Source organism: Erythrolamprus reginae, chromosome 3 (assembly GCF_031021105.1).
Source record: "Erythrolamprus reginae isolate rEryReg1 chromosome 3, rEryReg1.hap1, whole genome shotgun sequence".
NCBI lineage: Eukaryota > Metazoa > Chordata > Lepidosauria > Squamata > Dipsadidae > Erythrolamprus > Erythrolamprus reginae.
In genome coordinates, this window is record NC_091952.1 from 4,665,839 (window position 1) to 4,690,377 (window position 24,539).

Genomic DNA, 24,539 nt, shown 5'->3' on the forward strand with positions numbered 1-24,539 from the left:
TAAATCTGTTGTGTGCTCTTGTGTTGTTGTGGTTGAAGCTGAAGTAGTTGCCGACAGGCAAAGAGAAGGACCAGGGGAGACACGATAGCAAGTTTTCCAATATTTGATAGGCTGCCCCAGAGAGGAAAAAGGGGATGAAGCTATTTTCCAAAGGATCATCTATCTATCTATCTATCTATCTATCTATCTATCTATCTATCTATCTATCTATCATCTTTTTATCGATCTATGTATCTCTCTCTCTCTCTCTCTCTCTCTCTATCTATCTATCTATCTATCTATCTATCTATCTATCTATCTATCTATCTATATATATATATATATGCCGAAATGGGACCATCCTAGTCTCCCTTAATTTTAAAATTCCAGATAAAAACATTTTATATATATATATATATATTCATTCATCTATCTATATCTCTATCTATCTATTTATTTGTGTTTGTCTGTTTATTAAATCTATCTATGCATATATCTATGTCTGTCTATCTATCTATCTATCTACCTACCTACCTATCTATATCATATCACATCATATATCATTATCTATCTATCTATCTATCTATCTATCTATCTATCTATCTATCTATATCACATCACATCACATCACATATCATATCTATCCATCTATCTATCTATCTATCTATCCATATCATATCATATCATATCATATCATATCATATGTTATAGGGATATAGAACAGTTGTAGGAACTGGGCCTGGCTTGTCTAGTGAAGAGAAGAACCAGGGGAGACATAATAGCATCTTCCAATATTTGAGGGGCTGCCACAGAGAGGAAAAAGGGGGTGAAGCTATTTCCCAAGGCACCAGAAGGCCAGACAAGGAATAACGGGATGGAAGTTGACCAAAGAGAAATTCAGGTTGGAAATAAGGAGAAGTTTTTCTGACAATGAGAACAATCAACCGACGGAACCGAAGTTGCCTTGGGAAGTTGTGGGAGCTTCACCCCTGGAATTCTTCAAGAAGAGAGTAGCCTGCCATCGGTCAGAAACGGTTTAGGGGCTCCTGCTTGAGGAGGGCGGGTTGGACTAGATGAGTTTCAAGGTCCCTTCCCACTCTGTTAATCTGTATCTGTAGAAAAATCCCATGGGATTGGAAAGCAAATAAATGAATGAACGAATGAAAAAATAAATAAATAAAATATAGATAGATGAATAAAGAAATAAAAAGATAGATAGGTAGGTAGGTAGATATAGATACATACATAGATAGATGAATATATAAACAAACAAATAAAAAGATAGATAGATGCATAAACAAATAAACAAATAAATAAAAGATAGATGGATAGATAGATAGATACAGTAGATAGATAGATAGATATAGATAGATTAATGAATGAATGAATAAATAAAAATATAAAGAGAGAGATACATAGATAAAAAGCTAGATAGATGCATAAACAAATAAAGAAATAAAGAGAGAGAGAGAGAGAGAGAGATTATTCATTTATCTATATCTATCTGATAGATAGATCGATAGATATAAATAAATGAATATATAAAATAGAGAGATATGACTGAAGAAATATATAAATAAAATATAAATAGATAGATGAATGAAGAAATAAAAAGATAGATAAATAGAATGAATAATGAATAAAGATATAGAGAGAAATACTGTAGATAGATGAGATAGATAGATGAGATAGATAGATAGATAGATAGATAGATAGATAGATAGATAGATAGATAGATAGATAGATGCATGCATGCATGCATGCATATATACATACATATATACAAGCTTTCTTCCTGCGAGGCAGAGTGTCAAAACCAGCCGCCACGTGCGCGGCAGCCTCAAACTCGGAACTTCTGCCGCGAGCTTTTCAATTTCCGAGGCCCGGAGCATCGGCGCCTCCCTACTGGCTAGCCCGGAGGATGCCGTCGCTTCCCATTGGTCGGTGGGGATTCTGGGCCGGGCTCCTGACTCCTCCTCCTGGCTTTAAATACCGATGGGGCGGTGGCGGATTCCCGCACTGCTGGCTTGGCGTGCTGGGTGCATCGTTGTTCTGTTGCGCTCCGCTGGTGCGTCCGGCTGTGTCCCGTTGTCCAGCCATGGCTTTCACCGTGCTGGCCCCGGTGGCTGCCCACGTACTTTACCCGGAGCTGCGCCTGCTGTCGGACGAGGAGGAGGAAGAGGACGAGGAGACCCGGAGCGAGAGCGACGCCTCGGACCGCTCGTACGGCTGCTGCGCGGGCGGCCGGCTTGGCAAAGGCGGCTCCGGCCCGGTGGTGGTGGTCAAGCAGCAGCGGCAGGCGGCCAACGCCCGCGAGCGCGACCGGACGCAGAGCGTCAACACGGCCTTCACCGCCCTGCGCACCCTCATCCCCACCGAGCCCGTAGACCGCAAGCTCTCCAAGATCGAGACGCTCCGCCTGGCCTCCAGCTACATCGCCCACCTGGCCAACGTGCTGCTGCTGGGCGACGCGGGCCCCGACGGGCAGCCTTGCTTGCGGGCCCTCTGCGGGGCCAAGGGCGAAGGAGCCGGGCCGGCCGGACCGCCGCGGACCATCTGCACCTTCTGCCTGAGCAACCAGCGCCGGGGGGTGAGTTTTGCGCGCGCTCTGTGCATGCTCTGGGGCACGCGGCTGCTCCCGGTTGTCCAAAAAACAATAGCAAGAGCGCTTAGACTTCTCTACCGCTTTACCCTGCTTTTAGAATAGAATAGAATTTTATTGGCCAAGTGTGATTGGACACACAAGGAATTTGCCTTTGGTGCCGATGCTCTCACTGTCCATAAAAGAAAATATAGATTTGTCAAGAATCATGTGGTACACCACTTAATGATTGTCATAGGGGTCAAATAAGCAATGAAGAAACAATCAATATTAAGAAAAATCTTAGGATACAAGCAACAAGTTACAGTCACACAGTCCTAAGTGGGAGGAAAAGGATGATAGGAATGATGAGAAAAACTAGTAGAAATAGAAGTGCAGACTTAGTAAAAAGTCTGACAGTGTTGATGGAATTATTTGGTTAGTAGAGTGATGGATTTAGAGCCCCTTCTAAGCAGTTTAGAGAATCAGCTTCTTGTCCCCAACTATCGGGGTTCTCATTTTACTCACCTTGGAAGGATGGAAGGTTGAATGGACCTTGAGTCTGGTGAGATTCAAACTGCTGGCAGTCAGGAGGGAGGGAGGGAGGGAGGAAGGGTAGGGCAGGGCAGAAGAAAGGAAAAGAAAAGGTAGATAGATAGGCGGATGGATGGACGGACGGACAGATACATACATACATACATACATACATACATACATACATACATACATACATGCATACATAGAATAAGATTAGGTAGATAGATAGATGTGGATAGATGGATAGATAGATACATACATACATAGATACATAGCTAGAATAAGATTAGATAGATGGATTGTTCTCATTGTCAGAAAAAAATTCTTCTTATTTCCTGGCTGAATCTGTCCTTGGTCAATTTCCATTCATTATTCCTTGTCTGGCCTTCAAGTGCTTTGGAAAATAGCTTCACCCCCTCCTCTCTGTAGCAGCTCCTCAAATATTGGGAGACTTGCTATCCTGTCTTCCCTGGTCCTTCTCTTCCCTAGACTTCACTAGGCAGGCCCAGTGCTTTCATAGAAGATAAATAGATAGATACTTTAGATAGATAGATAGAGAGATAGAGAGATAGATAGAGAGATAGAGAGATAGACAGACAGATATAGAATAAGAGAGAGAGGGAGGGAGGGAGGATGGGAGGGAGGAAAGAAAAAAGGAAGGAAGGAATAGCAGTAGCACTTATATACTGCTTTACAGTGCTTTTACAGCCCTCTCTAAGTGGTTTATAGAATCAGCCTCTTGTCCCCCACAATCTGGGTCCTCATTTGACCCACTTCGGAGGGACGGAAGGCTGAGTCAACCTTGAGCCTGGTGAGATTCGAACTGGTGAGCTTGCAGTACTGCGTTCTAACCACTGCACCACCAAGGCTCATAAAACGACAGCCCTGCGAGGGGGCAGGGCCTGGAAAAGGAACTGGTTAGGAGTTGCCCCACCCAGCCCGAAGGAGCTTGCTGGCTAGGTGGGATTTGAACCTGGACCTTTAGAGTTCTAGTTCTGCACCTAGAAACACCCCCCCCATTGCCAATACGATGGGTGTTTTGTCCTTTTCTTCCTTCCTTTTCTCTCCCTCTCTTTCTTATTCTCACTTCCTTTTTTCTTTCTCTTTTTCTCTGTTCCTGTTTCTCCTCCCTTCCTCTTGCACTCTCTCTGTTTTCTTTTTCTCTGCCTTTTCTCTCTCGTTTTCTTCCCTCCCTCCTCCTTTCTTTTACTATCGTTCTCAATTTTTCTCCCTTTTTTTCTCTGTTTCTCCTCTACCTCTCCCTTTTCTCATTTTCCTTCCTTCTCGTCTTCCTCCGTCCTCCCTCCTTATCTTTCTCTTCTGTTTCTCTGTCTCTATTTTTCCTCCCTTCCTCTTTCTCTCTCTCTCTTTGCTTTCTTTTCCTCTCTTGACTTTTTCTCTGTCTCTAGTTTTCTTCTCTCTCTCCTCTTTTCTTTCACTATCTCTCTCACTTTTTTCTTCCTTTTTCCTACTTCCATTTCTCCTCTATCCTTCCCTTTTCTCATTTTCCTTCTCTTCTTCCTTCCTCCTCCCTCTTTCTCTTTCTCACTCCTTTTTCTTTCTCTCTCTCTCTCTCTATTACTCCTCCCTTCCTCTTTCTCTCTTGACATTTTCTCTGTCTCTAGTTTTCTTCCCTCTCTCCTCTTTTCTTTCGCTATCTCTCACTTTTTTCTCCCTTATTCCTACTACCATTTCTCCTCTATCCTTCCCTTTTCTCATTTTCCTCCCTTCTCCTCTTCCTTCCTCCCCCCTCTTTTCCCCCTTCCCCCTTCTCACTTCTTTTTCTTTTTCTCTCTCTCTATTACTCCTCCCTTCCTCTTTCTCTCTTTCACTTTCTCTCTCTTGACCTTTTCTCTAGCTTTCTTCCCTCCTCGCTTTCATTGTCTCTCACTCTGGCTTTTTTCTCTCTCCCTATTTTGTCTCTATTTCTTCTCCATCCTTCCCCTTTCTCATCCTTCTTCCTTCCTTCTTTCCTTCCTTCCTTCCTTCTTCCCTCCCTCCTTCCCTCCTTCCCAGTCAACAGGCTACAGGTGTCTGGGACTAAAAAAGAATGCAAAAAAGTTTGCAAGGAAGAGAGAAACAAATATTTATAACATCTGACTGACTGTGTAACTAACTATAATAACAAACAAGTTAAGTCCTTATTTTGCCTCTCCTTCCTTGGCCTTCTAACCTGGGCTTTACTGGCTTGGGGACATCCAAAAATGGATTAGTAGAAGTGAGAATTAGAATGGAATAGAATAGAATAGAATATAGAATAGAATAGAATAGAATAGCAGAATTAGAAGGGATCTTGAAGGTCTTCTAGTACAAAATTAATCGAGAGGAAGAAAGGATTCTGGACCATGTACAGAAGGTGGATTTCCTGTTGTTCTTTTTAAAAAAAAATAAAGTTTATTAATTAACAAAGGGTAAATGGGGGGAAGAGGAAGGGGGGGTACATAGATTCAAAATGGGTGAGGGTATTTATTACATGATAATATATTTCAGAATATATGTAACAAAATGTAACAAAAATTCAGATATTCACATTTGTATCTTATTACTATCAATAATTCATTTATCTATCTTATGTTAATTAAAACTTATAGGGATAATAAATGTTCGTAAAAATAGTGGAAGATGTATTTGTAGAAAGGTAAGTAGAAAAGTAAGATTAGAGTTGTATAAAATATTTAGCAAAGGAAAGTATAAGGAATAAGGAAATAACAAAACTTTTGCTCTTTGTTCATTCACAATTCAAAGTGTTGGTTATGACCTTTAAAGCCCTTCATGGCATTGGACCAGAATACCTCCGAGACCGCCTCCTGCCGCACGAATCCCAGTGACCGATTAGGTCCCACAGAGTGGGCCTTCTCCGTGTCCCGACAACTAAACAATGTCGGTTGGCGGGCCCCAGGGGAAGAGCCTTCTCTGTGGCGGCCCCGACTCTCTGGAACCAACTCCCCCCGGAGATTAGAACTGCCCCTACTCTTCCTGCCTTCCGTAAAGTTCTTAAAACCCACCTTTGCCGTCAGGCATGGGGGAACTGAAACATCTCCTCCGGGCATGTACAATTTATGTATGGTATGTTTGTGTGTGTGCTTGTTAGCATATTGGGGTTCTTTTTAAACTTTTTTAAATATTTAAATTTATTTGGATTTGTTACGATTTGTTTATGCCTTGTTGTGAGCCGCCCCGAGTCCGCGGAGAGGGGCGGCATACAAATCTAAATAATAAATAAATAAATAAATAAATTTTTCTAATGGGTAGAAAAATGCATTTACCTATTTGATTTTGTTGGCCGCCCAATTCCAATGGACACTGGGCAGCCTGCAAAAGTGCACCACCATCCTTAAAAGCAGTTACAACATCAAACCAAGTGGACAGCTCAGGGTAAAATAATCTTATACTGTGGACCGCCAATAACACATAGTACAGACCCCTAAAAAGGCAATAATGCAGCAACTCCAAGATACCAGCTGCTAAACTCAGATTAGGAGCGGTTGGCAGTGACCATACAACCTCCTTAAGTAGATTGCAGATCCCATGCACAACATTCGAAGTCTATTACTGGCGAACAGCAATTTCGTTGTCTTAAATCCGTGACTTGTTTTCAACTAACTTTTGGGCTCTGGATTCAAAAATAGCCACAGTTTTTGTCTATCACATCTACTTTTTAAGCTACAGGATACCCTCAAAAGTCATACAAATTGTGCATATAGCGAGAGGATAGTAAAGTAAAAACTTATTCAATATACTGTTTATAAAGAATATTTTTATTCATACACAGGCTATAATAGTTACTGCAAGTTAAATTGTGTTCATACAAATAACTTGGTTTTTTTTATCGAACGGTAATTATACATATTAAGGTAAAAATTTTGCTTATACTTTTTTATGGAGTGTTTAATCTGTGGACATTCTCGCTTGATGCCCCAACAATATCTTTTGGCTGTGGCGAGGAGGGCGTTTGCCCAGGTTCGCCTGGTGCACCAGTTGCGGCCCTATTTGGACAGGGAGTCACTGCTCACAGTCGCTCATGCCCTCATCACCTCGAGGTTCGATTACTGCAACGCTCTCTACATGGGGCTACCTTTGAAAAGTGTTCGGAAACTCCAGATCGTGCAGAACGCGGCCATGAGAGCCATTGTGGGGCTTCCTAGATTCGCCTACGTTTCTACAACACTCCATGGCCTGCGCTGGTTGCCAATCAGTTTCCGGTCACAATTCAAAGTGTTGCTTATGACCTTTAAAGCCCTTCATGGCATTGGACTAGAGTACCTCCGGAACTGCCTTCTACTGCACGAATCCCAGCGGAAGATAAGGTCCCACAGAGTTGGCCTTCTCCAGGTCCCGTTGACCAAACAATGTCATTTGGCGAGCCCCAGGGGAAGAGCCTTCTCTGTGGTGGCCCCGGCCCTCTGGAATCAACTACCCCCGGAGATTATAATGGCCCCCACCCTCCTTGTCTTTCGCAAGTTACTTAAGACTCACCTATATCGCCAGGCATGGGGGAATTAAGACATCTCCCCAGGCTTATTATATTTCGTGTTTGATGTGTATGTGCTGCATGGTTTTTAACTGTTGAGGTTTTTATATATTTTATTATTAGATTTGTTCCATTGTTATACTGTTTTTATTACTGTTGTGAGCCGCCCAGAGTCTTTGGAGAGGGGCGGCATACAAATCTAATAAATTGAATTGAATTGAATAGTCAGCCATCCTATGCTCATCTACATTGATCCCCTGCCTCCATGACCTTCGAATCGCTCACCCTGCACCAAGATTTTCCAGGAAGTTAGCAAGATGGCTATGTAAAAAATGCAATTTGATGCTCATGTTGTCTAATTAACTATAATAATAATAATAATAATAATAATAATAATAATAATAATAATAATTTATTAGATTTGTATGCTGCCCCTCTCCAAAGACTCGGGGCGGCTCACAACAATAATAAAAACAATATTATAGTAGAACAAATCTAATATTAAAAAGCATATAAAACCCTATCATTATTTAAAAAACCAAACAACACATTCATACCAAACATAAAACAAAGTATAAAAGAGCCTGGGGGAAAGGTGTCTCAACTCCCCCATGCCTGGCGGTATAAGTGAGTCTTGAGTAGTTTACGAAAGACAGGGAGGGTGGGGGCAATTCTAATCTCCGGGGGGAGTTGATTCCAGAGGGCCGGGGCTGCCACAGAGAAGGCTCTTCCCCTGGGGCCCGCCGAATGACATTGTTTAGTCGACGGGATCCGGAGAAGGCCAACTCTGTGGGACCTTATCGGTCGCTGGGATTTGTGCGGTAGCAGGCGGATCCGGAGGTACTCTGGTCCAATGCCATGTAGGGCTTTAAAGATCATGACCAACACTTTGAATTGTGACCGGAAACTGATCGGCAGCCAATGCAAGCCACAGAGTGTTGAAGAAACGTGGGCGAATCTTGGAAGCCCCACGATGGCTCTCGCTGCTGCGTTCTGCACGATCTGAAGTTTCCGAACACTTTTCAAAGGCAGCCCCATGTAGAGATCCTTGCAGTAATCGAACCTCGAAGTGATGAGGGCATGAGTGACTGTGAGCAGTGACTCCCTGTCCAAATAAGTTAGCAAGATGGCTATGTCAAAAATGCAATTTGATGCTCATGTTGTCTAATTAACTGTATTATATATATAAGGTGTAGAGAAAAAAACTTGATGTGGTAGAAGAAAACTAACTACAGTTTTGAGACCAGCCTGTCTAATTAACTATAAAAACAGCTCAAAAATCAAACTCAACAGAAATTGTGTTACAGATTGTATCATCTTTGTTATCCTGTGCATACTCCTTTATTTGGGCAGATAGTGGCCAATGTAGTATACAAGTCCAGGAAATCTTACAATTCCATATTTAAATAAAGCTCACGTGTATCATTTTCATAGGTGCTGTTTCTTTGCCCATGGCTATGGGAGGGGTCCTCAAACTTGGCAACTTTAAGTCTTGTGGACTTCAACTCCCAGAATTCTCAATAGCTGGCTGGAGAATTCTAGGAGTAAAAGTCCACAAGTCTTATAGTTGCCACATTTGAAGTTTGAAGGCCTCTGTTTATTATTTTATTTTATTTATTTTATTTTTTTATTTTATCTGTCAAGTACGTATTGGTAGTATACAAAGAAATAACACTATTTATATACATAATATTGGTTCTAATAAGAGAGAAACTTAGGACAGGGGACGGAAGGCACACTAGTGCACTTATGCCCCTTACTGACCTCTTAGGAATTGGGTGAGGTCAACAGTGGAAAGTCTAAGAGTAAAGTCCACAATGTTGTACACTACCCTGAGTTGTTTTGAGAAGGGCGGCATAGAAGCCAGATAGATAGGTAGGTAGGTAGGTGTTGTGATTCCGTCTGAGGCCCCTCAGGGAACGGCTGATCCTCTGCCGGCTTCCTGCTCAGAGGGGGAGGATGAGGAACAAAAGGTTCAGGCAGACGGGGAGGAGGAATCTCAGGCTGAGGGAGAGGGAGGACAGCCCCCGAGAGGGAGCTCTCCCCAGCAAGCAGCCTGGATTCCTTAGATGAAAATGCACAAGCAATAATCGATCTCCGGCAGAGAAGAGCAACACAACGAAGGGGACAATTAGCCAGGTACTTTCAGCACTAAAGAGGCAACAGCTGGGTTTGGGTGTGGTGCTCTCTGGAAAGGCTAAAAAGGCAGACCCACCCTTCCTGGCTTGTGGAGTATTATCTTTGGGAGTCCTGGGACCTGGCTGTGATCTTTGGCGTCTTGGAATTCTGGTTTGTGACTTTGAATACTGAAACCTTGGGGGGAAAAGGTGTGGGTCTTATTCTCTACAGTGGTGTGTGTGCCAGCAAGAAGTCTGCTGTATTGTCTGGCCATCAGGACTCTGCTGTGAAGTCTCATAGCCTGCCTGTTGGGAAGAACAGGTTTTTCTCTGTGTTTATTTTTCAAACTTATTTTTGCTTTTACCAGCGTGTCTGGCTGCTTTTTCCAGTTGGTGTTGAAGTCTGGGGGCACCCAGACAGAACAGTAGGTAGGTAGATCCCACAGTTGTGAATTATTATTATTATTATTATTATTATTATTATTATTATTATTAATAATAATAATAATAATAATAATAATAATATTTTGTTTGTTGGTTGGTTTGTTTATTAAATTTATATGCCACCCCTCTCCGAAGACGCGGGGTGGTTCACAACATATAAAAAACAGTATACATTGAGATAAAAAAAGTTAAAATTAAGAGTTACATTTTAAAAAGAAACTAAAAAGCCTATTAACATGCACATATCACATTCAGCAAGCTTACTATATATTCATCGGCCAGGGGATAGAGTTTAATAACCCCTAGCTTGGCGGCATAAGTGAGTCTTTAAACTGTTACAGAAGGCGGGAAGGGTGGGGGCAACACGAATCTCGAATTATGGCTTATGTCCCAAATCTTTGAAAAGGCAATAAATTAAAAGCGGCTGCTAAAATAATTCACACCTATATTTCTTTTTGGTCGATATATACTGCTCAAAAAAATAAATAAAGGGAACACTCAAATAACATCCTAGATCTGAATGAATGAAATATTCTCATTGAATATTTCATTGGCACAACTTTTCCATTTGCACAACAGCATGTGAAATTGACTGTCAATCAGTGTTGCTTCCTAAGTGGACAGTATGATTTCACAGAAGTTTGATTTACTTGAAGTTATATTCTGTTGTTTAAGTGTTCCCCTTATTATTTTTTGGAGCAGTGTATATGTGGCTGGAACTTTTGATTAGATCCCTGTTAGCAATTCTTTTGTGTGTATGTGTGTGTTTTTGGGATGCAGCCTCGCCTGCCAAATATTTTATAGTCTATAGAGCCCTGACCGAAATTGGGATGCAAATTCCATTCCCACATGCCTAACAAAGGAACGGTTGGGTGGATCCGATGTGGGTGTAGGAAAAGGTGGATTGGATGTGCCAGAAAAAATAATAACAACAACAACAATAATAATTGTTATTCTGATGCGTGGTAAGAAAGAAGTAAATGTGTGAAGGGAGTTTGCTTTAGAATTTGCAATCTATAGTGGCTGGTGGGCATGGAGTTTTATCTCTTTGCGTGCACACAACAAGGAAAGGAGGGGGGATAATAAATATTTGGACCGACCTATTATCTTTAACTAAAACCAGGCAATAACTCAAAATGCCTGAGGTCGAGGCATGAAACCATCTCACTCAGTAAAAGACCTTGGAATATTAATATCAAATGACCTAAGTGCTAAAGCCCACTGCAACAATATCGCCAAAAATGCTTCTAGGGTTGTTAACCTGATCCTACACAGCTTCTGCTCCGGCAATCTCACACTACTCACCAGAGCCTACAAAACTTTTGCCAGACCAATCCTTGAATATACAGCTCATCTGTCTGGAACCCATACCACATCTCGGACATCAACACCCTAGAAAATGTCCAAAGATACTTCACCAGAAGAGCCCTTCAATCCTCCACTCGAAACAGAATGCCCTACGAAAGCAGACTATCAATCCTAGGTCTTGAAAGCTTAGAAGTACGACGCCTAAAACACGATCTAAGTATTGCCCACAAAATCATATGCTGCAACGTCCTGCCTGTCAATGACTACTTCAGCTTCAACCGCAACAACACAAGAGCACGCAACAAATTCAAACTTAATATTAATCGCTCCAAGCTTGACTGGAAAAAATATGACTTTAGCAATCGAGTTGTCGAAGCGTGGAACTCATTACTGGACTCAGTAGTGTCAACCCCTAACCCCCAACATTTCTCCCTTAGACTATCCTCGAATGACCTCTCCAGGTTCCTAAGAGGTCAGTAAGGGGCGTACATAAGTGCACTAGCCTGCCTTTCATCCGCTGTCCAATTGTCTCTCCTTATCTCATATATCATATATCTTTTCTTCCTTTCATATATCTTCTCCTCTACTTTTATATCTTTTCTTTATATATAATACCTCATGTCTATCCTCTTCAATATGTATTGTGTATTGGACAAAATAAATAAATAAATAAAATAAATAAATAACTGGAAAAAAGTGTGATGTGACTTAGTTAGTTTAATGCCCTAAAAGGTCAGACTAGAATTTGCAACGAAGGTCCAAATGGATTTCGTAATTCATCCCCAGTCGGGCGCTTCCCAAGCACCTAGGGCTGCGTGATGTAGCAGCAAATTATGTGTGCCGATCCCAGTAAAGCGGCCTTTTGCAATTGATAGATGGAGATTTTGTCAATTCCGATGGTTTTCAAATATCCGCTGAGATCCTTTGGCACTGCGCCCAGCGTGCCAAGTACCACTGGGGCCACTTTCACTGGCTTATGCCAGAGTCGTTGCAGCTCAATTTTTAGATCTTCGTATTTCACTAATTTCTCTAGCTACTTCTCCTCAATTCTGCTGTCTCCTGGGATTGCGATGTCGATGATCCATACTTTCTTTTTCTCCAGAATCAGGATGTCTGGTGTGTTATGCTTCAGAATTCGGTCAGTCTGAAGTCCCACAGTAGTTTTGCTTGCTCATTTTCGACCACTTTTTCAGGCTTATGATCCCACCAGTTCTTTGCAATGATAAATAGTAGTTCCGGCACAAGTTCCAGTGGATCATCTGTGCCAAAGCATCATGTCTATGCTTGTAGTCAGTCTGTGCGATCTTTTTGCAGCCGCTGAGTATGTGATCGATTGTTTCATCTGTTTCTTTACAGAGTCTGCACTTTGGATCGTCTGTTGATTTTTCAATTCTGGCTTTGACAGCATTTGTTCTAATGGCCTGTTCTTGTGCCGCCAGTATTAGTCCTTCTGTCTCCTTTTTGAGTGTTCCACTTGTAAGCCATGACCAGGTCTTTTCTTTATCCACTTTGCCTTCAATCTTCTCCAAGAACTGGCCATGCAATGCTTTGTTCTGACAGCTGTCCGTTCCGGCACCGAGTTACAGTTTTTCTGTACTGGTCCTTAGTTTGCTTCACATAGTTGAGCAAAGAGTCAGTGTTGATAAAGGTCAACCATAGGAAGCTTCTCACTTATGTTTTGCCTTTTTCCAGCTCTGGGATTCTACCAAAAAAGTACTTTGGGGCAGTTTAAAATTACAGTGGTACCTCTACTTAAGAACGCCTCTACTTAAGATCTTTTCTAGATGAGAACCGGGAGTTCAAGAGTTTTTTGCCTCATCTTAAGAACCATTTTTTACTTAAGAACCCGAGCCCTGAAAATTTCCCCAGGAAATTTGAGAGTGGCACGAAGGCCCGGCCAGATTCCTGCCATTCTCTCTTTAATCCTGGCCATCTCGGGCCTTTCTGGGCTGCAGGAGGAGCCTTTCGGTTGCACTTAAGGAGGCTTTGGCAGTCCAGAGCAAATGAAGCATTTTCCTTTATCTGGCGGCTTGGAGAGGGAATAAAACACTTCACTGTGGTGACTCCCTCGCGCTGCCTCCCATTCACCCGTCTGGGTGTGGAAAGGCAAAAGGGGGCACTTCGCCTCGGCCAGATCAAGTTGGCTTCAGCCAAACTGAGGAGTCACCACAGTGAAGGAAAGGTGTTGGCTACAAAGTGAGCAAGCAAGAGGAGAGGGGAGCCCTTCAGCATGGGAAGGAAGAGGAAGCAGGTAGCAGCAGCAGCAGTAGCCACCTTTCGGTCAAAGGAGCGGGAGGTTCCCTCTCTCGTCCGCCTGGGTTTCTCTCTCTGGCGCAGTGTACGGAGGCAGCCTCACACCGGGTGAATGGGAGGCGCATGTTCCTCCTCACTGAAAAAGCAGAAGGGAAGGAGGAAGATGGAAGGTTGGGATGGATGGATGAATGGAGGGATGGATGGAGAGAAGGGAGTAAATAAGCAGGGAGGGAGGGAGGGAAAGTAGATAGATAGATAGATAGATAGATAGATAGATAGATAGATAGATAGATAGATAGACAGACAGACAGACAGACAGACAGACAGACAGACAGACAGACAGACACAGATAGAAGATAGATAGATAGATAGATAGATAGATAGATAGATAGATAGATAGATAGATAGATAGATAGATAGATAGATAGATTAATGTGAAGGAAAGAGGAAAGGAAGATAGGGAGAAATAGATGGATAGATAGATAAACAGACAGATAATAATTAGTGAAGGATGGAGTGAGTTTAATGTGAAGGAAAGAAGGAGGGAGAGAAGGGAGAGATAGACAGACAGACAGAGACAGACAGATAATAATTAGGGAGGGAGGGAGGAAGTTTGATGGGAACGAAGGAAGGAAAGAAAGGATGGAGAGGGAAGGATGGAGTGAGTTTAATGTGAAGGAAAGAAGGAGGGAGGGAAGGAAGGAAGGGAGAGATAGATAGACAGATAGATAATAATTAGAGCAGGAGGGAGGAAATTTGATGTGAAGGAAGGAAGGAAGGAAGGAGAGGGAGGGAGGGAGTTTGATGTGAAGGAAGGAAGAAAGGAAGGAAGGAGAGGGGGGAGAGGGAGGGAGGGAGTTTGATGTGAAGGAAAGGAGGGAAGGGAAAGCTAGATAGATAGATAGATAGATAGATAGATAGATAGATAGATAGATAGATAGATAAGATAGATAGATAGATAGATAGATAGATAAATAAGATAAATTAGATAAGATAGATAGATAAGATAGATAGATAGATAGAAAGATAAGATAGATAGATAGATAGATAGATAGATAGATAGATAGATAGATAGATAGATAGATAGATCGATCGATCGATAGATAGATAGATAGATAGATAGATAGATGATTAGGGAGGAATGGAAGGAGGAAGTTTGATGTGAAGGAAAGAAGTTCCAGCTTTGTTTTCAACAGCTACAAACAAACTCATCACTTTGGTATTACAGAAATCCTTTCAGCCTCTTATTTCGTCTCTTTCCATCCAATCCAGGCTGGCTGGGGAATTCTGGGAGTTGAAGTCCGAGTTGCCAAGCACGGGCTCCGGAGGTTATTTTGGTCCAGGCAGGGGAACGTTTGGGCCCGAGGCAGAACTTTCACATAACCGCAGTGGTATTTGCGGTGATGTTTTTTCAGCTGCGCTCGGGTCGGGGAAACCTTGTGGGACAAGGGGGCGTGGCTTTGCAAATCAGCTCCCTCTCTCCCCCCCTCCCCAAAGTTGCTGGACCTTAAGCATGGGAAGCAGCTGGGATTCCAGGCTGTTCTGGATTCCGATGGCATCCATCACAGCGGTTGCTATGGCAACCTTTGGCCAGCTCATCCTCTGGACCCAGGAAAGGCCGAGCCCTGGATTTCTTAGTCCTCTTTGGCCTGAGGGCTTTTCCAGAGTTGAGTTCCATGGTTGGGCTTTTCTCTTTTATTTTTTATTTTTTTTTCAAAAGTCGACTGGACTTTTTTCCCCCTTGAAAACGGTGTCGCTTCTGGTCCTTTCTGAAGAACTGAAAAATATTAGATTACAGATTACACAGGTCTGCCAAAAAATATTTTTTTGTAATCATCGCAGGTGACCTTGTACTTTTCTGAATCATTTTTTTTGTTCTGATTTCAAAAAAAATGTCTATAGTTTTTCTGTAGCAATTACAGTTTCCATGGAGCAGCATCACTATTATAAGGTATAGGAAATATACTGGCGACATTAATAGCAATAGCAATATGTCATTATTGATTTATTGTATTGTTGGTTTTTATTATTAGATTCTAACTGTTTTTATTGTTGTTGTATTCATTCCTACTGTTAGACACTCAGAGTCCGTTTTGGAGTGAGCGGCAAATAAATACAGTAGATAGTTAGATAGATAGATAGATAGATAGATAGATAGATAGATAGATAGATAGATAGATAGATAGATAGATAGATAGATAGAGTGATAGAGTGATAGGTAGGTAGGTAGGTAGATAGATAGATAGATAGATAGATAGATGCATAGATGATAGATAGATAGATAGATAGATAGATAGATAGATAGATAGATAGATAGATAGATATATAGATAGATGTATAGATAGATAGATAGATAGATAGATAGCTAGATAGCTAGATAGAGTGATAGATAGATAGATAGATAGAGTGATAGAGTGATAGAGTGATAGATAGATGCATAGATAGATAGATAGATAGATAGATGCATAGATAAATAGATAGAGTGATAGATAGATAGAGTGATAGAGTGATAGATAGATTGATAGATAGATAGATAGATAGATAGATGCATAGATAGATAGATAGATAGATAGATAGATAGATAGAGTGATAGAGTGATAGATAGATAGATTAGATAGATAGTTAGATAGATAAATGCATAGATAGATAGATTGATAGATAGATAGATAGATAGATAGATAGATAGATAGAGTGATAGAGTGATAGATAGATAGATAGAGTGATAGATACAGTGATAGATAGATAGATTAGATAGAAAGATAGAGTGATAGATAGATGCATAGATAGATAGATAGATAGATAGATAGATAGATAGATAGATAGATAGATAGATAGATAGATAGATAGATAGATAGATAGATAAGATAAGATAGGAAAGCAACCTGGAATTAAGGAGAAACTTCCTAACAGTGAGGACAATTAACCCGTGGAACTGTTTGCCACCAGATGTTGTGGGCGCTTCATCACTAGAGGTTTTTAAGGAGGGAATGGAACTTGACAGATTTAATAGCAATAACATTTAGACTTATATACCGCTTCATAGTGCTTTTACAGCCCTCTCTGCCTCTTAACAGATTAAAAGAGTTGGACGGGACCTTGTAGGTCATCTAGTCCAGCCCGCCCTCCAACTCAAGCAGGAGACCCTACACAATTTCTAACAGAAGGCGGTCCAGTCTCTTGTTGAAAGCCTCCAGCGATGAAGCTCCTACAACTTCTGTTCCATCGGTTGATTGTTCTGTCAGAAAAAATCCTCCTTATTTCCAGGTTGAATCTCTCCTTGTTCAGGTCCCATTGCTTCCATGACTTTCCCTCTCTCCTTTTTCACAATTTTATTACTTTATTGAGTAGTATTCAAAGACAATGCAAAAGTAAATAATAGGAGAAAACAGGGAAGGATTAACGGGAATACAAAAGCAAGGGAAAGAAGAAGGGGAAAAGAAAAAAAAGTTGCATTGATGTCCGACTTTGGGGCAGTAGAATAAGTCGTTAATATCCAAGCTCAAAATGTTTACTTTTACATAATAGTTTAAACTAGCCATTTCCATAATAACAAATCTGTCTAACTGGTAAAACTCAAACTCAACATTTCAAAATCCCCCGCTTTACTTTGAGCACAAAGTCCAGGTATGGGGTCCCAGTAGAAATGAATGTATTGGTGTGTGTGTTTTTTTCTCCTTTGATCAAAGCAGTCAATTTAGCCATCTCTGCTAACTCCATCCATATTTTATTTTATTCTTATTTTTATTTATTTTTATTAATTTAATGCTTACTAGTTTTGATGTTTGTAAGAAACCCAGAGTCATCTCTGATGGGTGGCAAATAGAATAGAACAGAACAGAATATTAGAATAGAATAGAAAAGAATTTTATTGGCCAAGTGTGATTGGACACACAAGGAATTTGTCTTGGTGCAGATGCTCTCAGTGTACATAAAATAAAATATACATTTGTCAAGAATCATGTGGTACAACACTTAATGATTGTCATAGGGGTCAAATAAGCAATGAAGAAGCAATATTAATAAAAATCTTAGGATATAAGCAACAACTTACAGTCATACAGTCAACATGGGAGGAAATGGGTGATAGGAATGATGAGAAAAACTAGTAGAAATAGAAGTGCAGATTTAGTAAAAAGTCTGACAGTGTTGAGGGAATTATTTGTTTAGAACAGAACAGAATATTAGAATAGAACAGAACAGAACAGAATATTAGAAAAGAACAGAATAGAAATAGAAATAAAAATACTCTGCTAAAGAAATAATTTCCTCAACACTGTCAAACTATTTACTAAGTCTGCATTACTATTACTAATCGTTTTTCCCCATCATTCCTATCACCCATTTCCTCCCACTTATGACTGTATGACTGCAACTTGTTGCTTGTCTCCTTAAGATTTTTATTAATATTGATTGTTTCCTGGTTGCTTATTTGACCCCTCCGACAATCCTTAAGTGTTGTATCATATGATTCTTGACAAATGTATCTTTTCTTTTACCTACATTGAGAGCAAATGCACCAAAGACAAATTCCTTGTGTGTCCAATCACACTCGGCCAATAAAGAATTCTATTCTATTAAGATAAGTGTTGTGCTTTAACAACAATTTGTGTAAGCCACTCTGAGTTGGATTTACACATTACATTACACATGTTGGATATACCAAACAGACTGGCAGAAATGGGCAAAACAGAGATGGATTTAGGGCGACGTGGGAACTCAACACCTCTGCATTTGGGATTTGCAAAACTTTCCATGTCACGGAGGCATCTGGATATTATAAGCTTTCCTTGCCAAAATCTTTGGACCGGATGGGCTGGGTTTCTATGGGGTCTAAGCCAACTCCGAAGATGGGAAGCTTCTTGTTGATGTCTTTATTTATATTTAAGTTGGGGCTGCCCATTTTATATCTGCAGAACAGTTTAGGTAGATTTGTTGATCTGTCCATCCATCATCTCTCACTCCAGCTAAGTTAGAAACATAGAAACATAGAAGAAAATAGAGCGCTGGTGAGACCACATTTGGAGTACTATGTTCAGTTCTGGAGACCTCACCTACAAAAAGATATTGACAAAATTGAACGGGTCCAAAGACGGGCTACAAGAATGGTGGAAGGTCTTAAGCATAAAACGTATCAGGAAAGACTTGATGAACTCAATCTGTATAGTCTGGAGGACAGAAGGAAAAGTGGGGACATGATCGAAACATTTAAATATGTCAAAGGGTTAAATAAGGTTCAGGAGGGAAGTGTTTTGAATAGGAAAGTGAACACAAGAACAAGGGGACACAATCTGAAGTTAGTTGGGGGAAAGATCAAAAGCAACATGAGAAAATATTATTTTACTGAAAGAGTAGTAGATCCTTGGAACAAACTTCCAGCAGACGTGGTTTGTAAATGCACAGTAACTGAATTTAAACATGCCTGGGATAAACGTATACTGTATATCCATCCTAAGATAAAATACAAAAAAATAGGCAAATTCGATGGACCACGAGGTCTTTTTCTCCCATCAGTCTTCTATTTTTCTATGTTTCTAAAACAATATAAATCGTAAAGATACAAGCAACATAGTTATAGTCACAAGTAGGAAGAGATATGTACTAGGAAGGTTCAGAAGAAGAATAGTAATATAGTCTTAGTAAATAATTTGACAGTGTTGTGGGAATTAGTTGTTTGGCATTCGGAAAAAAACCCTGTTTCTTGTTTTATTTTTATTTATTTATTTGTCAAGTACGTATTGGTAGTATACAAAGATATAATACTGTTTATATACATGATATGGGTACTAATAAGAGGGAAACATTAGGACAAGGATGTGGTGCATTTATGCACGCCCCTTACTGACCTCTTTGGAATTGGGTGAGGTCAACAGTGGACAATCTAAGGGTAAAGTTTTGGGGATTTGGTGATGAAACTACAGAGTTCCAGGCATTAACTACTTGGTTGCTAAAGTTGTATTTTCTACAGTCAAGTTTGGAGCAATTTACTTAGAGTTTGTATCTGTTGTGTGCTCGTGTATTGTTGTGGTTGAAGCTGATGTAGTGGTTGACAGGAAGGACATAGTAGCAGATGATTTTATGCGCTGTGCTTAGGTCGTGTTTAAGGCGATGTAGTTCTAAGCTTTCCAAGCCCAGGATTGTGTCTAGCTGTTGTGGTGTGCAATGTTCTATACTGTAGTGTCGTTTTGAGGGTAGGAGTTGAAACAGTTTGTGTCCAGGCTGCGAGGAGTCAGCAAATGTTTTCATGGCCCTCTTTTTGACTCGTGAAATCTACGGGTCCTCAATGGAAGGCAGGTTGGCAGCAATTGCTTTTTCTGCAGTTCTTTTTTTTATTGGTATTTTAAAGACAAAAACAAAACACAATGACCACAAAGAACAAGGAAAAATATGCAGCTTAAACATTAAACATGAAAACATATTTACCATTACATATCTGATTCTTTAATTTACGTTTATCTTATTTCTCACTTTCCATCAATCCAATTATAAAATTTGTCCCACACAGTATAATATTCTTCATCCTCTTCCTTCTGTAATTTATAAAGTGATTTTGCTCAATTTTGCACATTCTAATATTTTTTTTTAATTACCAAGTCCAAGATTGGCACGTTTTCTTTTTCCCAATTCTGTGCAAAAATCAATCGGGCCACCATTAATACATGTACTATTAAATAATAGTTCGCCTTTTCATATTGTCCTCTGATTATTCCTAATAAAAATCATTTTTGTGATGTTGCAGGGGAATCCCAGTAGGAGAATCCCAGCAGCGCAAAAACAGGCTCTTCACTGGCAACGGAAGTCCAGAGGTGGGGTTTCCCATGGAGGGGAGCCTCAAGGGAATCCCAGCAGTGCAAAAACGGGTGCTTCGGCTGGCAAAAGGGGTGAATTTGGGGCTTGCACGCATTAATCACTTTTCCATTGATTCCTATGGAAAACATTGTTTCGTCTTACAAACTTTTCACCTTAAGAACCTCGTCCCAGAACCAATTAAGTTTGTAAGACAAGGTATCACTGTAAATGGTTTGTAACTGCGGGAAAGGCTGATGTAAGCCATAATCAGCATGTAATCATGGGTTTGCTAATTGGGCTGCAACCTGGTTGGCTGTAACCTATATACAGTGGTACCTCTACTTAAGAACGTAATTCGTTCCGTGACCAGTAGAAACGTCCTTAAGTAGAAGCAACTTTCCCCATAGGAATCAATGGAAAAGCAAATAATGAGTGCAAACCCATTAGGAAAGAAATAAAAGCTCGGAATTTGGGTGGGGGGAGGAGGAGGAAGAAGAGGAGGAAGGAAGAAGGTGAGGTGAGTGCCCCCTTTTGCCTTTCCAGGCCCAGACGCTGTGGGAGGCAATCTCGCGCTGGGTGTATGGGAGGCAGCATGAGGGAGTCACCACAACGAAGTGGTTTATTCCCTTTCCAAGCGTCCAGAGATTGGAAAACGCTCCGTTCGCTCTGGACTGCCAAAGCCTCCTTAAGCGCCACCAAAAGGCTCCTCTGGCAGCCCAGAAGAGCCCGAGATGGCCAGGATTAATGGGGGAATGGCAGGAAACTGGCCGGGCCTTCGTGCCGCTCTCAAATTTCCTGGGAAATTTTTCCGGGCTCGGGTTCTTAAGTGGAAAATGTTTAAGTTTTATTAAATTTGTATGCTGCCCCTCTCTGAAGACTCGGGGCGGCTCACAACAACAGCAATACAATATACAAAGTACAAATCCAATATAAGTTAAAAGCAATTTAAAACCCATAAATATTAAAAAACGATCATTACTAAACAATCATACCATTCTCATATATTACAGTCAAAAAAAGGTGGTGCTGGGGGGACAGGATAGTTATTCCCCCCCCCCCCATGCCTGGCGACATAGATAGGTCTTCAACATCTTACGGAAGGCGGGAAGAGTAGGGGCAATTCGAATCTCCAGGGAGAGTTGATTCCAGAGGGCCGGGGCCACCACAGAGAAGGCTCTTCCCCTGGGGCTCACCAGACGACGTTGTTTAGTCGACGGGACCCGGAGAAGGCCAACTCTGTGGGACCTGATTGGCCGCTGGGATTCGTGCAGTAGAAGGCAGTCCCGGAGGTATTCTGGTCCATGTAGGGCTTTATAGGTCATTACCAACACTTTGAATTGTGACCGGAAACTGATCGGCAACCATTGCAGGCCGTGGAGTATTGGCGAAACGTGGGCAGATCTTGGACGCCCCACAATAGCTCTCGCGGCCGCATTCTATGGTTCTTAATTAGAGGCAAAAAAATATTGAACACCCAGTTCTTATCTAGAAAAGTTCTTAAGTAGAGGCGTTCTTAAGTAGAAGTACCATTGTAATTGGAGTAAAACCCTTGCATGGGTGTGGTTTGTTATAGAGTGATTTCGTGCTGGGTGGTTTGTAATTAGTAGTTAGTGCTTCATGGTTGCAGTGGTGGATGTAATAAGAGTTATATAATAGTATTGTGGGTAGTTTATTATAGTGGGTAGATGTAAAAGTGATAGTTTATTTAGAGAAGCAGTTTGATAAGAAGAAAGTAAAATATATTTTTGCAAAAAAAAAAGCCTGCCGCAGTGTTTTTCTTTTTTTTTCTTCTTTTTTTTGATGTTGCTGTTGTTAATTTTTAAAAAAAATATTTTTATTGAATTTTTTTAAAAGGACAAACAAAGACGTACAGCATTAAACACTCAAGGAGCTGCTATTGCTCCGCTTATCTTAGAAGTCTAACTACTACAAAAAATAAAAACCTACCTATAATCAGATCAATACAAATATAGCATACATTTATATTAGGTATTTATTAAATTTAACTCTGTATGTTAATTTAATTACTTTGTCTGTAAAATACTTATTCAAAAAATATAATATAATGAATAGCATATCTAAGTTTATTCTACTATAAACATTTTTAAACTATTAAACTCTAACTTATAAAATTTCAAAACTATGAGTTCTAAATTCTTGTTACTTTAACTTTTAATGTTATTTTTAAAATTCCACCATTCATATAATTTGTTCCATATTTTATAATATTCTGTTTCTACTTGATTATTCAAGCGTTTTGTCATCTTATCTAATTCTGCACATTCCATAATTTTTTTATAAACTTCTGCATCCTTTGGTATTTCCTTATCTTTCCATTTCTGCGCAAATGTAATTCTTGCCGCAGTGTTTTTCACTGAAGACTTCAATTTTGTATAGTAGTTAACTGTGGCTAGTTGGTGGTTTACCTTCTGCATGTGCAAAACTCCCCAACAGTCACATGACCTCTAAGCCACTTCCATTATCGTTAAACCACTCCCACCTGGTCACATGGCCGGTAAGCTACACCCACAAGATAAGCCACGCCCATAGCGTGGTAGTAAAAAAAAAATTGCAGCCCTTCACTTGAAGAAAGGTACTCAACTTCTTCTCCCCCTTTCTGTGTAGGGAAGTCGGAGGGAGCTTTCGGGGAGCAGCTGTTTGAAGGCCAGAGGAGGGCACCAGGTGAAGATGCTGCGGAGGTGAGCCCAGGGCAGCTGTCTGTCGGGAGAACCCCAGCCAATCGGAGATCTGCGCCTCGGATTTTGTCTTCCTGAGCGGGATGCCACGGAATATGACGATGCAGAGACAGGTACAAAGAGGGCCTTCTTTGTAGTCCGGACTCAGAGGAGACCGAGCAGGGGATGAAAGACGCTGTCGATTGCAGGCCTGCACTGGAAGGACTACAAAGCCCAGCCACGGACTTTGGTTGGACTTCAAAGAGACCCTCGCCCGTTCCAGAGTGCGTGGCTGGAACTTTAAGGACCAAAGGACGCAACTAAAGCCAGCCCTGCCGGCTCGAGGTCTCTTCTCTTTTGAAAGGACAAGTCTGGAAACTTCAGCTCCAGATGTTACTTCTGCAATATTCTCCAAAGCAATTTCCCAAACTTTCCAGCTGTTGCGTGAGCGATTTTTGGTGGTGGTGGTAGAGAATTGGGGGGTTTTTTGTATCCTAGTTGGATCAGGGATGGTGGAAAGTCAGGCGCTCGTTAGCGGGTATTTCCCCCCCCCCTAAGAAATACGTCCGACTCTGAAGCAAGAAGGTCTTCGTGAGCTTCCCCACGAAATCTTCTGCTTTTTGGAATCCGGTGTTTTTGTCCACCAGATTCCCTCTGGATCTCTAATCGGAAGAGCTGCAAAAAAAGGGGAGAAGGACAGTTGAAAGACGACCAGCCTCTCTCCGCCGATCGATGAGCTCACCGTTGAAATGTTATTTCCTTATTATTCTGCGGGCTTAAAAATAATAATAATAAAAAAAAAAGATTTGTTTTTCCCCTCTTATCCCTGTGCAATTCTTCATCACTTCCCTTTGTTTATTCTTGGTGTGTCTCCAAGCAAGATAACAGCCACAAACCCATATCCTTACATGGAGAAGACACTCTAGGGAGATTAGAGAGTAGGCTGGCTTGTTATTTCTACAAAAGAGAAAGAGAGAGAGATAAACAGATGGGTCATTTTCATCTTGGTTAAACGGAAGAACGCTTCTGAAAATCAGTTTCCTCCTTTCGTCTAGGTCAGTTGTGGTTTTTTTTCAAATTTGTTGAGTTTTACAAAAGAACCTAAGAAGAGCCATGCTGAATCGGGCCAAAGCAGACGTGGTTGGTAAATCCACAGTAACTGAATTTAAACATGCCTGGGATAAACATAGATCCATCCTAAGATAAAATACAGGAAATAGTGGAAGGTCTTAAGCATAAAACGTATCAGGAAAGACTTAATGAACTCAATCTGTATAGTCTGGAGGACAGAAAGGAAAGGGGGGACACGATCGAAACATTTAAATATGTCAAAGGGTTAAATAAGGTCCAGGAGGGAAGTGTTTTTAATAGGAAAGTGAACACAAGAA

The 24,539-nt window shown here is 41.0% G+C and overlaps 1 protein-coding gene across 1 annotated transcript; it reads left to right on the forward strand.

The window, feature by feature from the left end:
• Positions 1–1,979: 1,979 nt before the first annotated feature.
• On the forward strand, positions 1,980–23,974 carry TCF15 (transcription factor 15). Its single transcript, XM_070748753.1, has 2 exons — positions 1,980–2,569; positions 23,102–23,974. The coding sequence occupies exons 1-2, from the start codon at positions 2,078–2,080 to the stop codon at positions 23,177–23,179; spliced, it is 570 nt and encodes a 189-aa protein (XP_070604854.1). The 5' UTR covers positions 1,980–2,077; the 3' UTR covers positions 23,180–23,974.
• The last annotated feature ends 565 nt before the right edge of the window (positions 23,975–24,539 follow it).

Excerpts from the sequence above, each read along its gene's own strand:
- TCF15 (XM_070748753.1), top strand. The coding sequence starts at position 2,078 with ATGGCTTTCACCGTGCTGGCCCCGGTGGCTGCCCACGTACTTTACCCG. Across the intron at positions 2,570-23,101 it reads TGAGCAACCAGCGCCGGGGG|GGAAGTCGGAGGGAGCTTTC; the intron begins GTGAGTTTTGCG and ends CTTTCTGTGTAG.